This window comes from Puma concolor, chromosome E2 (assembly GCF_028749965.1).
Source record: "Puma concolor isolate L17-30 chromosome E2, mPumCon1.1.hap2, whole genome shotgun sequence".
In the NCBI taxonomy this organism is placed as follows: domain Eukaryota; kingdom Metazoa; phylum Chordata; class Mammalia; order Carnivora; family Felidae; genus Puma; species Puma concolor.
The window spans coordinates 19,846,898-19,862,013 of NC_141681.1; the positions used below are offsets into that span (position 1 = coordinate 19,846,898).

Below are 15,116 nucleotides of genomic sequence, written 5' to 3' on the forward strand. Positions count from 1 at the left end.
GGAGGGAGGAGGATGGAGAGAGGGGAGGGGAGGAGAGAGAGGGTCTAGGCTAGGGCCCTGGCAGCAGAGATGGAGGGAAGGGATGAACACTAGGAGCAGTTTAGGATGAAAGATAGCAGGCCTAATGACACTGGATGAGGAGTGAGAGTGAAGGAGGACCTCAGGGTTTCAGCTTTTGTCAGCTAGATGGAGGGTGGGGTTGCCTGCTGAGATGGAGGCCCTCAATCTCCAGAACAACTCTCTGCCCACCTGGGTCCCGGATCAAACCCTTTGCTCACGGCATGCTTCAGGAATCCCCTAGCTGAACCATCCCTGTCCATCCAATCTGGCCTGCAGTGGCCCAGGCCTGCAGGAGGCTATGCTGATTTGGGGCACTAGGGACCAGGGGGCCCAAGAGGTGCCTCTGGGGAAACAGACTTAAGTGCTCACTGTGAAGTTAAAGCAGAGGGGGTTGACCCCCTGTCCCGTGTCCTAGTGGATAGATGGAGAGAGGGGGCAAAGGAGGACAGAGGGAAGAGTTCCAGAAGACCTGGGGCAGTGCTCTTACTTTCTGCTTATATGATGCTGGGCAAGTCACTTAACTCCCTGAAAGGCACTGTCCCCACCTGGACATGAGCAATGAAAGCTGCTACCAGCGTTGTGAGAATTGAATGACCTGTCTTTGGGGTGTGTGTGTGTGTGTGTGTGTGTGTGTGTGTGCACGCCCGCTGGAGGGTGGGGGTGGGGGAGCATAGAACCAGGAGTAGGGAGGCAGCCACGTGTCCGGGGCCATTTATAATTTATAGGTCCTGCCTGGTAGAACCAGGGCTGCTGGTGAGCTGAGGAGAGGCTCTTCCAAGATAGTCTGGGACAGTGGCCAAGTAGATGTCTAAGACGCTGGGCCTCAGGGATTTGGGACCCGCCTGCCCTGGGCTCCTGCCAGCCAAGACCCTGTCCCACTCCGAAGAGGTGGGGGTGTGGAGATTAACCAGAAAGGCTAATGTTTCTTCCTGCCCTCACGGAAAGGCAGATTTGGGGCATTTGAGCCCACACCGAGACCAGAACCCACCTTCTCAGACCTTCCCAGAGAGTTGCCTGTGGGGATTCTTCTCAGAGATTAGCCCCCACTTGGAGACAGCGCTCCCTGAGGCGCCAGGGCGGAGCTGAGCTCCAGATGTCCCGGCGCGCACAGCTGGAGGGTCACGTGGCAGCGGCCCCGGCCCCCCTTCCTGCCAACGCTGCATTTGGCCCAGGCCCGGTTCATGGCTGCCCTTGGGACCCTGCGCTGAGCCCCGGAGCCCTGGCGTCCGGGGCCGCGCCGCTCCCAAGGGACGAGAGTGAGTGTCGGGATCCCAAGGACGTGGTGGGTAGGGAGGGGTGGAAGGGATTCGGCTTCAGCGCGGGAAGGGCGGGTTGGGAATCGGGCCGAGGCTCCGAGGCTCCCGGCCTTGAGGAACCGTCCTGGGCCGGGGTTGAGGGGTGGGAATTGGCTACTAGGAGGAACTTCCAGCCCCTTCAGGGTGCCCATCCCAATGTTGGTGGGGGTGGGGTGGGGTGCCACGGCCCGGAGAAGGAAAACGCCGGAGGACGAATGGCTGGTAGCGGAGACCCTCGGCTTGTGGTCTCAGCCCCCTCCCCCTGGGGAGAGAGGGGCTGGGAGCCCCTACCAGCCGCTGGCTTTCGCGGCAGGGGCCCCTGACTGAGTTTCTCCGCAGGGGGCGGGGGCGTGAGCCACGCGGACATGAGGCGGAGGCTGCGCCTACGCGGGGACGCGTCGATCACGCTTCTCCTTGGCACCGCCCTCGGCCTCCTGCTCTACACACAGCGCGAGGGCGCGACCCCGACGACCAACGCACCCCGAGCGCATGGGAAGGTAGAGGCAGCGCCTACTCCGGGACTCAGAGTCTTCCAGGCACGGGACGCGGACGCAGCCCCAGCCCCCCTGCTCTACGAAGGGGACACACCGGAGCCGCCCACACCCACGGGACCCTTCGACTTTGGCCGCTACCTACGCGCCAAGGACCAGCGGCGCTTCCCCTTGCTCATTAATCAGCCGCACAAATGCCGAGGAGATGGCGCACCTGAAGGTGGACCCGACTTGCTCATCGCCGTCAAGTCAGTGGCGGCGGACTTCGAGCGGCGCCAGGCCGTGCGCCAGACGTGGGGTGCTGAGGGCCGTGTGCAGGGGGCGCTCGTGCGCCGCGTGTTCTTGCTGGGCGTGCCCAGGAGCACGGGCACCGACAGGGCAGACGCCGAGGGGGAGGGCACGCGAACCCACTGGCCAGCCTTGCTGCGTGCCGAAAGCCGTGCATACGCGGACATCCTGCTCTGGGCTTTTGACGACACTTTCTTCAACCTAACGCTCAAGGAGATCCACTTTCTGGCCTGGGCCTCTGCCTACTGTCCCGAGGTGCGCTTCGTTTTTAAGGGCGACGCAGATGTGTTTGTGCACGTGGGAAACCTACTGGAGTTCCTGGCGCCGCGGGACCCGGCGCAGGATCTGCTTGCGGGTGACGTGATTGTGCAGGCTCGGCCAATCCGCGCGCGGGCTAGCAAATACTACATCCCAGAGGCTGTGTATGGCTTGCCGGCCTACCCGGCCTACGCGGGTGGTGGTGGCTTTGTGCTTTCAGGGGTTACGCTGCGTCGCCTGGCCGGCGCCTGTGCACAGGTTGAGCTTTTCCCCATTGACGACGTCTTTCTGGGCATGTGTCTACAGCGCCTTCGGCTCACACCGGAACCTCACCCTGCTTTCCGCACCTTTGGCATCCCTCGTCCTTCAGCCGCGCCGCACCTGCGCACCTTTGACCCCTGCTTTTACCGGGAGCTAGTTGTAGTGCACGGGCTCTCGGCGGCCGACATCTGGCTTATGTGGCGCCTGCTGAACGGGCCCCATGGCCCAGCCTGTGCGCGTCCTTGGCCTGCCGCTGCTGGCTCTTTCCGGTGGGACTCCTAGACTTCATGGCTCCAAGATCCCTTTCATTCAGACCCAGGATAATTATTGCCGTGTATGTAATTCTCTCCCAGAGGCTGAAGAGTTCAAACTCTAGCCCCATTTCACCAGGAATTGGCCTCCACAGGGCCCCAAGGAACTAAGATTGTGCTTGGCTCCTGCTGGCCTGGAACCATTCGAACAGTAGTCCTTTGAGACAGCCAGGGCTGAGGCCATAGAGCACCAGGCTCTGCCAAAGAGGGACACGTTTGGTCCTCCTACTACCAAATAGGTTTTGGGGAGCTGGGATGGGTGGTGGTAAGAGGCTCACGTAATCTGACCCTAGTCCTTGGTTTGGAGGCCCTAGAATGCTGCAGATATAGTTTTTTGTTTTTTTTTCTCCAAGGCTGGAGGAGGTGTGGGGGCCTGGCCTCAGTCCTCCAGGCAGGCATTTGGCTTCCCACCTGCACCTCCAAATCAGATTTTCAGCCCTGGGCAGATCTTTAAATCTTCTGAGGTCTTTCCTGAAGCCAACCCCTCCTGGGCCCTGGTCTGGCTGGAACACCAGGGACAGAGGCACACAGGGACAGCTGAGTGCATGGTCCCACCTAGAGTCTCCCCACTGCAGAACTTTCACCCATACAACAATGCCAGTCTCCTACTAGAGGCTATGCTGCCCCACTCAGAGGAGCCAAAGAACCCAAGATAAAGCTACCACCATAAAACTACCCATATTCTTCAACCACCCACTTTCTCAAAAATCAACACCCCCATGTTTATTTTAGTACAAACATCCCAGCAACAGCACGTGGTAAGCTGCTGCTGAGGGCATAGGCCTTTATTGGAGGGGTATGGGCAGGGCATGAGGAAGGTTCCCCTATTCTAGGAGGATGGGAATAGTCCTGGCTGCCCCAACAGTGGGATGTAATGTGGGCTGGGGGGAGGGGGGTCCTCCGGCCAGGCCACAGTCCAAATAGGAAGACACCAGTCAGTCACAAAGTTATGGGAGCGCCACACAAGCCTGGCTGTAACCCAGGAACCACTTAGGAGCCTGGGGCAGGTCCCCTGCACATTCATTGTTAAACTCTACAGGATGAGGCTGTACATGAGTTAATTACAAAAGAGTCATATTTACAAAAATATGTACACACATTTGAAAAACTCACAAAATTGTCATCTATGTATCACAAGTTGCTAGACCAAAATATTAAAAATGGGTAAAATTATACATTTCTCTTCTCAATTCTTTTCAAAAGGATTATTTTTAAAGCACATATGCTACTTTCCTTAGTAAGACCCATGTAAAGACTGAGCAGCCCAGCTTTCCTTGAGCCCCAGAGGCCTTGAACCATGAATGGGCCTGGCCAGGGGACACTGCCCAGGGTTGGGGCAAGAGAGCCAGCCCTCAGTGCAGAACAGAATGCTGAAACAACAAAAGGAGGAAGATGTCTTTGGCTAAAACTTTGGCATTAAATAAAAGAGGCAAACAGGATGGAAACATGCAGCCTGCCAGCCATGTTGGGGAAGAGTGGGGGCACAGGTGACCTTGAAGGCTGGCTCCAAGAGGGGTAGGAACAAGGCCTGGGCACATACCTAGATGGTAAAAAGTTGTGTTTCAACCAGTTGGGTGTGCCTACTGGGCCTGGTAGGGAGCGCGTGCAAGGAAGGAACAGGGAAGGGCAGGTGGGCCACGTTGGCCACAGCCAGCTCATCAAGTAACTAAAGTAGATGTAGTGCAAAAGTTGCAACCAAGTACTATGGACATGCTACCTGCTTGCCTTAAGGGTCACGTGGCAACAATGGGCCAAAGGCAGGACCTCATCCTCGTCCTCGGTGCCTGTGACCTCAGCCACAGAAAGAGTCCCAACTTTTCCCAATGTGTGTGGGGCAGGGGAGAAAGAACCCTGCCTCCTTATGTGTTAGTCGAGGTCTCCTGGGTCCAGGTATCAAGGCTCAGAGTTTGTGCTTCTCTTTGCAGTCGGTGTCCTCTGTTGGCACCAGCAAGCCGAGGACAGAAAGAGGAATATCTGGGCCTCTCACTCCATGGCAGAGCACCCAGTCTGAGCCCCACCTCAGAACATCACAACAGCCCTTCAACACTGGCAGGGTGTCCAAGAAAACCCACAGGGTGGCACATGGAAGCCTGCTGAATAGGATGCGATGCACATCTCCACAGGGCAGAGGGGCATGGGCGGTGATGTCCTTAGGGGAGCTCCGCTGTTCTCAGGTGGGCACCAGGCCTGGGGGGGCCATACAGGGTCACCGAGGCAATATGGTTATTCTGCATGACCTGGTGTGAGTAGAGGACAAGGAATCAAAGGGAAGGAGAAGAAGGGATGTAGGCAGGGCAGGCAATCATCCATAAAAACCACCAGTGAGGCTAGTACTGGGGCTGTGACTGCAGAGAAAGGATTTGAAGCAGCTCCTGTGCACAGTGGATTGTTCCATGTACAAAACACCTGCACACAGGGGTGGGCTGATACCTAAACACCTCCAACTCATGTTAGAGCTCATCTCTGGCCCAGAAACTGCCTGCTCTTCATGGAATACATCAACTTCACTATACCTATTTATCCAGTCCTTCTGGAACTGCTTGGGGCCTACTGAAGTTATTTGGGTGTAGCAACCAAAAGAGAAAACAGGGACAGCCCATTCCTCTCCCAAGCCAGTGGGGCCTCTATAGACACTTACCCATAGCACATTCTTTCATATGGCATGCAAAGGTACCCAACACTCTTGTGGTGAGCCCCACTTGCCCCCTGGCGTTTCCTCTCCTACTGTATTTACATTCTCAAATATGTGGGATCGCCATCACCTCTCACCTTGTTGGATATAGATCACTGCTTTAGCCTCCATGATCCCAAATTTCCCCAACATAGTTTCTGAACCCTTACTGTTGAATGTGGGTAGGTCAGACTCTTAGCAGACAGGGTTACTGTGGAAGGATTAACTCACCCAGCAGAGCCGTTAGGCCCTCCCCAACCTTTCTCCATCACTTGCCCATCCCTGGCATGGCCACCAGCCTCTTAAACCCCAGGGCTTACCTCAAAGATCATCCGCTGAAGACCAAAGCAGAATGTGGAGCCAAATGGGTTGGTGTTGTTTGGGGAGGAGGACCTGAGGCCAGGGAAGCCAGAATTAGAGGGGCAGACAAAAGCCGAGGCCAGGCAGGGCATCCAGTCCCTTTTGGGATGGGGGCTATTGTCCACTGGTCTCTCATGGCTTTATCTGTTTCCCACAAAGGCCCTTGAGGTCCCAAGGGTGGTGACAGGTCTTATTCAAGCTCTGAATCCTACACAGTCTAGTGGTACACAGAAGGTTATTATGAAGTTAGAGTGGCGTGGCAAGAAGTTAGGAAGGAGGAGCCACATGCAGCATGGCAACTGAGTACAAAGCTGTGGGCTGCAGCCTGTGAAACTCTGATGGGAAAAAAGAGTCCAGGGAAGCCAATGAAAAGTGCTTCACTTTCTGAATAACTAGGGGTGAAAGGGTCCCTCTATCTGGAGGTAGCTGGAGGGGGGCTATCACAGGGGGCAACCTCTCTGGTACAGGTAAACATGCAGAATAGCTGGCCCTGTTGTAATGTGCAGGGTGGGGGCAGGAAATAATGTCTGTGGCAACACTAGCAACTTCTGTCATTTCTAAGCCATAGGCACTGCTAGGCTTCCCTACCCCATCTGGGCTGTGAGGAGCAGGATGGGGTCATCAGAGACAGCAGCCTCCCGCTCACCTGTGTAGGACAACAGGCTTCTCCACAGGGTGGCCCAGGAGCTCTTGGATACTGTCCCACTGCAAAAGGGATGGGGGTGGCAAGAGCTTAGCAGAGACCTAACCATGCCTGTGACCAGTGGCTGGCCCATAGGATGTGGGCCCCAGACTGCTGGTGGGCTCATACCCACTTCATTTTCGGGCTACATCGGGTGGGAAAATATGAGCTCACCTTGCTGTAGGTTGTGCATGTTTCTGTCTGACCATCTGCATTTTCTGAAAAGAAACATAGGGTGGGTTGGTAGCTGGCCCAGCACACCTGTGACCCCAGCCCTAGGCGGAATCCAAACCGGGCCACCCTGTGCATTGGGGTTGGAGTACAGAGGGAAGGCAGATGGGCTATTTCAGAGTTCTTGGATGGAAGAGGGTAGTGAACCAGCAGATGGACAGCAGTCACAAGACTGACCTGGAAGCACCTGGATAATCATGTATAGGAAACTCCCCATCAGAGACAACCAATCCCCACTCATCAATCCCATGGTCAAAGGAAAAGACCTTTAGAACCTTCAGGAGACTACAGACCAGAACAATACAGCCCCAGAACAAAGAGCCCAACCCAGAGGAGCTGAGGCTAAGGGCAAAGGCTCCATAAACCCAACCACTAGCATTTCTGTTTGGATCATGGTCTCTTCTCATCATGAGAGACTAACTCTCCAAAACACTTTCTTTACTCTGAAGATATTCACTACTTACCTTTCTTTATGGCTAGTGGGATCTTGAACTCACAGCGATGATAACTAGAGAGAGAAGTCAGATAGGTAAAGGCTGGGCCCCATGAGAGGCCTGACCCCCTGTGCATCTCAACCCTGCAACCCAGGAAAAACATAATGAATCTGTCCCCCAAAGCCCTGGCTCTGGGGTCTAAAGACCCTATCATCTTGGATAAGATACCAAGCTCTCTGAACCTATTTCCCTATTTGTAAAATGGGTACAAATGGAGAGATAAAAGGTATTGGACACTGTACCAGGAACAGAACGAACACTCAAGAAATGTTTGCTTCCCATAAAACTAAGAATTTAGGTACAAATTAGTGAGCATTCAAAGCCACAGCTTTTACTGGGAATTTTTAGTTCAAAGCTCAGTTTTGGAGGGGCAGGTACAGGTATACTCACATGTTAAAATTATAATGCCCAGGGTAATTGGTGTGTAGGACAAACTTCTTCACTTTGTGTGTATTTGCGTCAAAGAGGATATCCTGGGATAGAAAACAAGGATTTCCAAGTAGGGAAAGTTACTGAGGTTGGGAAAGGACATGTCCAACTCAGAGATGGCCACTTCATAATAGAGATGCCTCTGGACAACAGCCTTCTGCCAAACAACAGTCAAGGGAGCAGCTGAGGCAAGCAGCCTTAACTGGACATTTTCAGTAAAGGGGGGGGGCCCAATCATCTGTGGGTCTCCCATTCCAAACTTGGTAGCAGCAGGCCAAGCAGGTTTGTGGGCTACAGCTGCCACTGCTTGGGAACTCAAACCTATCATGGAGATCTTGCCTAACAAGCACTCGATTAAAAACTCTTGGCTTAAAGGTCACCAAGAAGATTCAGCGACCACCTGACTTTTCAGAGGCTCAAGGCATCTAATTACTCTGAATGCCATGACCGCAAGACCCTTCTGGCTTCCATTAGGCCCTCTCTGTGAGAATCAGTGACCCTGGGAAATGAAAATCCAGCCTCTGACCAGGACTCAGACTTGGAGTTGATGCTGCCTATCGAACACTCTCTCCTATTCACCACACCCTTCCCAGTTTCACACTCTGACAGCTGTTCAGGCCTGTGACCCCAGATTTCCCTCTGATTCCATTCCTACATTAGCTACATTAAGTCCTATTAGGGCCGGGCCATTTGTTCCATCTTTCTTGTCACTTATCATCACTGGTCCTTGACCTCAAGAGGTTCAGTTTACAAAGCACCATTCTCTCTGTCACTGTCCTACCTCAAGAGTTTATGAGCCTGCTGCCGTGCCCCTACTACCCCTGGCTCCTTTGGTCTTTATCCACATAGGCAGACCCAGTATCTCCTCTCTCCCTCTCCAGAATCTACCCTTTCTTTGCTGTTTCAGGAACTCAGGCCCTAGAAGGCTCAAAGGTTAGAAGAATCAAGGTCCAGGCCAACCCTGCCCTAAGAGATGTATCCTGCTAGGGCAGGGTTTACACAACTTCTCTCACACACATCCCATCTACTAGCAGGACTGTCAGCACTGACAGTGGCCACAAGCTCTGTTCAGCACCCTACATCCAGAACACAGGGCCACAGCAATGCCTCTGGGGTGATCCCCTGCAAATACATAAGCACACCCCTACTTTTTAGTCTCCCTATTTTGTGACTCCAGAAGAGGGTCCTGTGTTCTACAAACAGGCAGATCCCAAAATAGGTTAATTGGGATGACTCCCACAGCTGCCACCTTTGCAGCACGCTTCCCTCAATAAAGAAGCCAAGACATACCAGGGAACCTGTGTTTCTAAGCAATCTTGGTGGCAGGGAAGGCCCACTTTGGGGTACCAATGCAAGGCAGCACTGGGCAAAGCCAGCTGGGGCTAGTTTTCCTGCTGCCAGGCATGGTTACGAGCTCCACGTGTACACAAAGGTATGCCCAGGTGCATGGTCCACCACCACAGAAATCCAACATTTCTCTCAGGAATCAGAACTTACCACTCCAAGAGTGAAGTAGTTAAAAAAGTAGTCATTGCACTTGGATGGAACTTGTTTATGAGGGGAAGGAGAATGAATTTTCATCTGTTAGGAAAAAAATAAAATAAAATCCAACCCCTTAATACAGTTCTTGGATTAACTGCAAGTCTACAAATTGTGCTTTGTGTGTAACATTAAGCTATCAGGTGAGCAAGAGTGTCAGAGTCCCTGCTGCTAGTGCTGAATAACACTGAGTTTTGGTTGACTACAGACTAAGCCCTGGTATCCAAGAAAAGGCAAGACAATCTGATCAACAGGATCAGACAAGAGCTTTCAATTTAATTCTTTGTCAACTGTAATAGAACAGGTTCTATGGAAAAATAACAATTTATATTTACTTGATATTAAGTTAATATTGATTAAAAAAGAAAAGTGGAGCTGGCCCAGTCAGTAGGTAGAGCATGTGACTCTTGACATTGGGGTTGCAAGTTAGAGCCCCATGTTGGGAGTAGTGTGTACTTAAAAAAAGAGAGAGACTGCCTTTTTGACTTTATAAACACATTTCCCCTACCTTGTCTTCTGACTTATAGAAGACCTTGTGTGGAGAGCCAAGCATGCTAAGAACATCTTGGCAGGAATCACCAAAATACACTGAACGTTCAAATACCCGCATCTTGGCATCTGCTAATAGGCCAGGTCCACAACCTGCAGAGGAGAAGGGGGAGGTGGTCAGGTTCCCAGCCAGGGCCTGAGATGCTGCAGCCTAAAGGCCCAGGGGCTCCCAGAGAGGCCACTTGCTGCATGCTGCATTATTAGCTCTGGCTGAGGGGCAAGACTGCATATAAGCAGAAATACCAAGTGATACAGCTTGTGATGTTATGAGAGATCACCATCTACTTGAAATAATCCCAGAGACTCATTCAATCCCACAAAAGTGATGTGGAGCTCTGGAAACTTTATTCAGTCACCAAATATTTACTTATTAACTACGATGGGATAGACACTTTGTTAGATATTGAGGAAACATGCTGGGCAAAACAAGTGCAGTCTCTGTCCTTATTGGAGCTTATGGTGTGAAGATCCCAATCCCACACCACACAACTGTGGTACAATAAACAGCAGCATAGGTGCTATGGAAGTATAGAATGAGGTTCTATCTCTTGCCACTTTCTAGGTCCTGACAAGATACAAGAATTTATGTTAAGAGGGGCTTCTCAATGGTAACCTCCAACCAGAGACTGGACCTAAAGAAAAAAAGCACTCTATAAAAAAGCCAAGAGTGAAACATCCATTAACTCATCCCTATTTCTACAAACACTGATAGACCCACTAACACTCAAAAACGAAAACCAGAGAAGTGGGAGGATAAGAAAACCTGATTTGCCACGAGTTTCTTCTTTGGGAAGAATCTTTAAACCCTGACTCTAATACATTTCAGAAACAGTTCCAGTTAAACACACACATAGCAGCAGCTGTGGAATAGCAATAGACACTCCTAACAGGAAGATTTTCCCCATTCGGTGGATGGAAAGACAAAGTATTTTCTGTCTCCTCCACTGGGGGAAAAAAAAAAAGGTGGGGGAGGTACCTGGGTGGCTCAGTTGGTTAAGCTTCTGACTCTTGATCTTGGCTCAGGTTATGATTTCCCTGTTCATGGGACTGAGCCCTGTGTTGGGCTTGGTGCTGACATCACAGAGCCTGCTTGGGATTCTCTCCCTCTCTGCCCCTACCCTGCTCATGTTCTTTTTCTCAAAATAAACTTTTTTTTTCTTTTGTAAAAGGCAAGAACCTGAGGAAGACTGAATTTCCTGGTGCATGATAACCACCATCACCTTACTCTGCACAGAACTTTATAATTGACAAGGCTCTTTATAATAATCCATTTATTATATAGGGAAGACTTCAGGAATCCACACTCTGAAATAAATTGGTACCGAGTTCTTCAACTAATCCAAGAATCTTCAGTCACAGCACATATACAATGAGTGGCAAATAAGGTTGTGTTTAAATTAACTAGGTCCTGGGAAAACCATAGTCCACATTAACCTCGGTCTATATATCTTGCAGTTTTGGCAATCCTGGCTGACCACCAAAAGTCCTATACTGTAAGCCCAAAGTCCCCAGGTACACTTGTGAATATGCAGATGGGGCTACTAGGAAGGCACTCTTCACAGGTGAGTCTTCTCTCTTGTCTCACTCTACCTGAAGCCTACCCAGGTAAAAGTACCCTTAGTTTTAGGAGCCTATTTTAGCTTCTGATTCCCTGGAGTGAATCTTCCTATAAATTATTGTGAGGACCAAGATAGATGGAACTGTCTTCTTATCTTAAAAACATCACTGTACCTGCACTCCACAGGAAACATGTGAGAAATGGGTTGGCTGAGACAAGTTACGCTTGCCAAAGGAAACTCTCAACGAGTACTAGATTGGACAGTAACTTGGGTGAGTCCCTGACTTAAAGTGTCTCCCCAACTCATCCGGCAAGCAGTGAGATGTGGCTGCTGGAAGTGTGCTATACAAGGTGGAAGTCAGAACTGGAGAGTCCCCGCTGTCACTTGGGATAACTGTGCCATCCTTGACTACCTCAGTGTTTCAAGGAGTGATCCTTCTGACAAGAAAGACCCTAGAATGACCTTGTTGCTACATCTCAATTCTCTCAAACAGTATAGCTCAGGGGCGCCTGGGTGGCGCAGTCGGTTAAGCGTCCGACTTCAACCAGGTCACGATCTCGCGGTCCGGGAGTTCGAGCCCCGCGTCAGGCTCTGGGCTGATGGCTCAGAGCCTGGAGCCTGTTTCCGATTCTGTGTCTCCCTCTCTCTCTGCCCCTCCCCCGTTCATGCTCTGTCTCTCACTGTCCCAAAAATAAATAAACGTTGAAAAAAAAAAAAAAAAACAAAAAACAGTATAGCTCAAGTGCAACATTAGTTTTCTGCTTGGCTAGAAAACCACACTTTTAGAAATTTCTAACCTGGAGGTGGGGAACTATCTAACTGCTCAGGGGAGTGACTTCAGAGTTCTTACACCAGATTCTTCATAGTTAAGAACTAGTGCCTTAGAAACGAATGCAAGACCCCAATTTATGAACAAACACTGGCTAGGCATAGCTCCTATGCTGGCACCCAGGCCAAAGGCACGGAGGCAAACTCGACATAGGAGATCCCCGTACTACTAATACGAAGCATGACCCAAGGTCCAAAGTAGCTGAGACTGGCCATGCCACACAAGGAAATCACAAATGAGACATGGATCCTAGAGAGACCAGCCACTGAAGACAGCAGCTCTTTTTTTGTTCATAGTCAGCAAAACTCTCAGTGGATGTGGCCAAACCAGAATTCAAGAAGTCCCTTCTGCCAGCCTCCTGAGAACTGGGCATAAGGGGTAGAAAAGGGCAGAACACTCCAATATCGAAGCTCATAACATGCATCTCTAGTAAACAGCCTGGGAACAACTGAAAATCTACATAAGCACACAGAAGGCTATATACATGCTAGGAGAAGCAATGCTACTGTTACTTATTAAGATTTACTAATGACAAAACTGTGTCTTGTCCTTTTTCATTAAATTTAAATGAAAGCTTTAAGCATAAGCATCTACATTATCTTGTACCAACTACCTCTAAGCATGTGGGATTTTAGACCGTCTCAACATGAATATAATCCACCACCCCAAGGCCAGTAACTGACCTGCAGCAAGTAGCCGAAGTCGTAAACCTGAGGGTCCAGTTCCATCTCGAAGAACATCTACACTCTCAGCATACACATTGCCAAGGAAACAGCTCAGGGGCATCACGGGAGCCCTGGAGGCAGGCACAGAATGAGCAGAGGCTTCACCCTCCCTCCCAGGGAGCCCATGGCCCATGAAGCTTGTGCTCCCCAAACGCACTTGGTATCCTGTAGGCTGTTTCCACTGTAGATGTACATTCGTTTCACAGTTGCTCCGTGGGGTATCTGGAGAGAAGCTAGACCATGGGCAAAATTGGGCTGCAAACACAGGACAAAAGTTTTACTGAGAGCCCACTGCAGGCCATATGGCCCAGGCTCTGGCATTTCTCCAGCACTCATGGTCTTCAAGAACTGGCCAGGTCAAAGCTAAACAACAGTTAAACCTGGCTCCAGGTCAATAAACTCACCCCATCCATTCAAGTTCATCTTTCATTTTTACTCAGTTTTTCTTTCCTTCATCAAGAAAAACATGCAGGAATGCTTCCTTTAATAAAATGTAAGCCTTACAAACATCTATCATTTCACGACCCTAAGGATGCTGCTACCTAAGGATGAATGAAACATTTTGCTAAAAGCAATAAATAACTGAAAATCCAGAATGAATTATCTCAAACTCTAGGTTACTGAAAAAAACACAGTGATTTAGTTTTAAAGCAAGGCAAACTGGATTTATCTCTGAAAATCCTCACTCTGCAGTGGGAAGTGCCCTCCCCCTGGGAATGCTGGCTCAGGCTTTGTTCTTGCTATCAGTCCTATCCATGTTGGCCCCTAAAGACCTCAGAGATGAGGAAACCAAAGAAAGGGTACCTATCCAACCTCCCCAGTGGCACTGTCTGCTGGGCCCATATCACCTGGGTACTGGGTGACAAATACCATGGGAAGGGAAGGGCTAACCTCGTACTTGGGAGCCTCAGTCCACGAGTCTAACTGAAAAGAGAAAGACAGTCCTCTGAAGTTGAGGTGGAAGAGCTGCTCAGCGGAGTTGTACACTGTAAGAGTGGGGAGTAGAAAACGACATGGTTGAATGGTACCAGAGATGAGAATACAAACTAGCCTGGTAACACCTTCCTTGTGCCTGATTCTTGAACTGACTTACTAGGGTGAAAACAAGAGGGAGAAGCTTTCCCTCACACCCAAGTATCAACCCACAAATTCTACCAGAACCTGGCTTCCTGTAGGAAGGGGCACTAGGGCTGGGATGGTGCCACTTGCCAGGCTTATCATTATAGGCTGTGACAGAGGAAACAGATAGACTTGGCTTACCTCCAGGATGGGTCGCACCAAAAGACTGGTCAATCTGCTCAATGGTGGGAGCTATGGCCTGAGAGTTAAAATGCACTCCACTGAAAAACAAAGATGCTTTTCAGGTCACTGAAGATGGTGGCTGGAAGAGTTATTCTTAAAACACAGGCAGGTGAGCCTACAAGTATGTCAAAACACAAGTTTAATTAAAGAACTTTTTTTTTTTTTAATGTTTATTTTTGAGACAGAGAGAGACAGAGCATGAATGGGGGAGGGTCAGAGAGAGACGGAGACACAGAATCCAAAACAGGCACAGAATCCAAAACAGGCACAGGCTCCAGGCTCTGAGCTGTCAGCACAGAGCCTGACGCGGGGCTCGAACCCACAGACCACGAGATCATGACCTGAGCTGAAGTCGGACGCTCAACCAACTGAGCCACCCAGGCGCCCCTAATTAAAGAACTTTTAAGTGAAGGATAATTAATGGGGTCAGAATAAATCAAGTCTCCTGAGACTGACATATTGAATTGATCCTCTAGGGCCTCCCAAGACACGTGTGGTCACCAGGCACAATTTAGAAGGAAATAAATTCAGTCTCAGCCCTATGGCATTTGGACTTGGATAAAGAGGGGCCCCAGGGAGAGTATGAATGTGCTTTCTCAGGATGCCTATTAGCAGTTTGGCTTGAAAAGGAACTTTCTTAAAAAGGGATGAACATCTTAAGAGAACAGTGTATAACCAAGCAAAGCAGCTTGCTTTCTTACTAGGCAGAAGAACCAGCCAGCACCCATGGACTAGGTGAACAGGTAGGTTGGGGGTGAGGGGCAGATCCCATGCAAAGAGGA

The 15,116-nt window shown here is 50.5% G+C and overlaps 2 protein-coding genes across 5 annotated transcripts in view; one reads left to right on the top strand and one right to left on the bottom strand.

Annotated features, from left to right (window-relative positions):
* The first annotated feature begins 17 nt into the window (after positions 1-17).
* B3GNT9 (UDP-GlcNAc:betaGal beta-1,3-N-acetylglucosaminyltransferase 9) lies at positions 18-4,137 on the top strand. 2 transcript variants are annotated; one of them, XM_025920841.2, is made up of 2 exons: positions 18-1,316; positions 1,695-4,137. In XM_025920841.2, the coding sequence occupies exons 1-2, from the start codon at positions 1,154-1,156 to the stop codon at positions 2,933-2,935; spliced, it is 1,404 nt and encodes a 467-aa protein (XP_025776626.1). In that variant the 5' UTR covers positions 18-1,153; the 3' UTR covers positions 2,936-4,137. The 2 variants fall into 2 exon arrangements, with proteins under 2 accessions (XP_025776626.1, XP_086545360.1); XM_086689234.1 differs by having other exon boundaries at positions 1,217-1,342.
* The window catches only part of PHAF1 (phagophore assembly factor 1), a 31,016-nt gene continuing 19,623 nt past the window's right edge, over positions 3,724-15,116 (bottom strand). For all 3 annotated transcript variants that reach the window (XM_086689235.1, XM_025920764.2, XM_086689238.1), the window contains exons 6-17: positions 14,293-14,372; positions 13,924-14,018; positions 13,190-13,287; positions 12,991-13,103; positions 9,879-10,012; positions 9,329-9,412; positions 7,793-7,875; positions 7,373-7,416; positions 6,852-6,895; positions 6,642-6,700; positions 5,956-6,028; positions 3,724-5,201 (exon numbers count right to left, since the gene is read on the bottom strand). In XM_086689235.1, coding sequence (XP_086545361.1) covers positions 5,115-5,201; positions 5,956-6,028; positions 6,642-6,700; positions 6,852-6,895; positions 7,373-7,416; positions 7,793-7,875; positions 9,329-9,412; positions 9,879-10,012; positions 12,991-13,103; positions 13,190-13,287; positions 13,924-14,018; positions 14,293-14,372 — 994 coding nt within the window. In that variant the 3' untranslated portion in view covers positions 3,724-5,114. The remainder of the gene's footprint in view (positions 5,202-5,955; positions 6,029-6,641; positions 6,701-6,851; positions 6,896-7,372; positions 7,417-7,792; positions 7,876-9,328; positions 9,413-9,878; positions 10,013-12,990; positions 13,104-13,189; positions 13,288-13,923; positions 14,019-14,292; positions 14,373-15,116) is intronic.

Bases quoted from the DNA above. Each gene is read 5' to 3' on its own strand.
- B3GNT9 (XM_025920841.2), top strand. From the start codon at position 1,154: ATGTCCCGGCGCGCACAGCTGGAGGGTCACGTGGCAGCGGCCCCGGCC. The intron at 1,317-1,694 runs GTGAGTGTCGGG...GTTTCTCCGCAG, and splicing joins GCCGCTCCCAAGGGACGAGA to GGGGCGGGGGCGTGAGCCAC.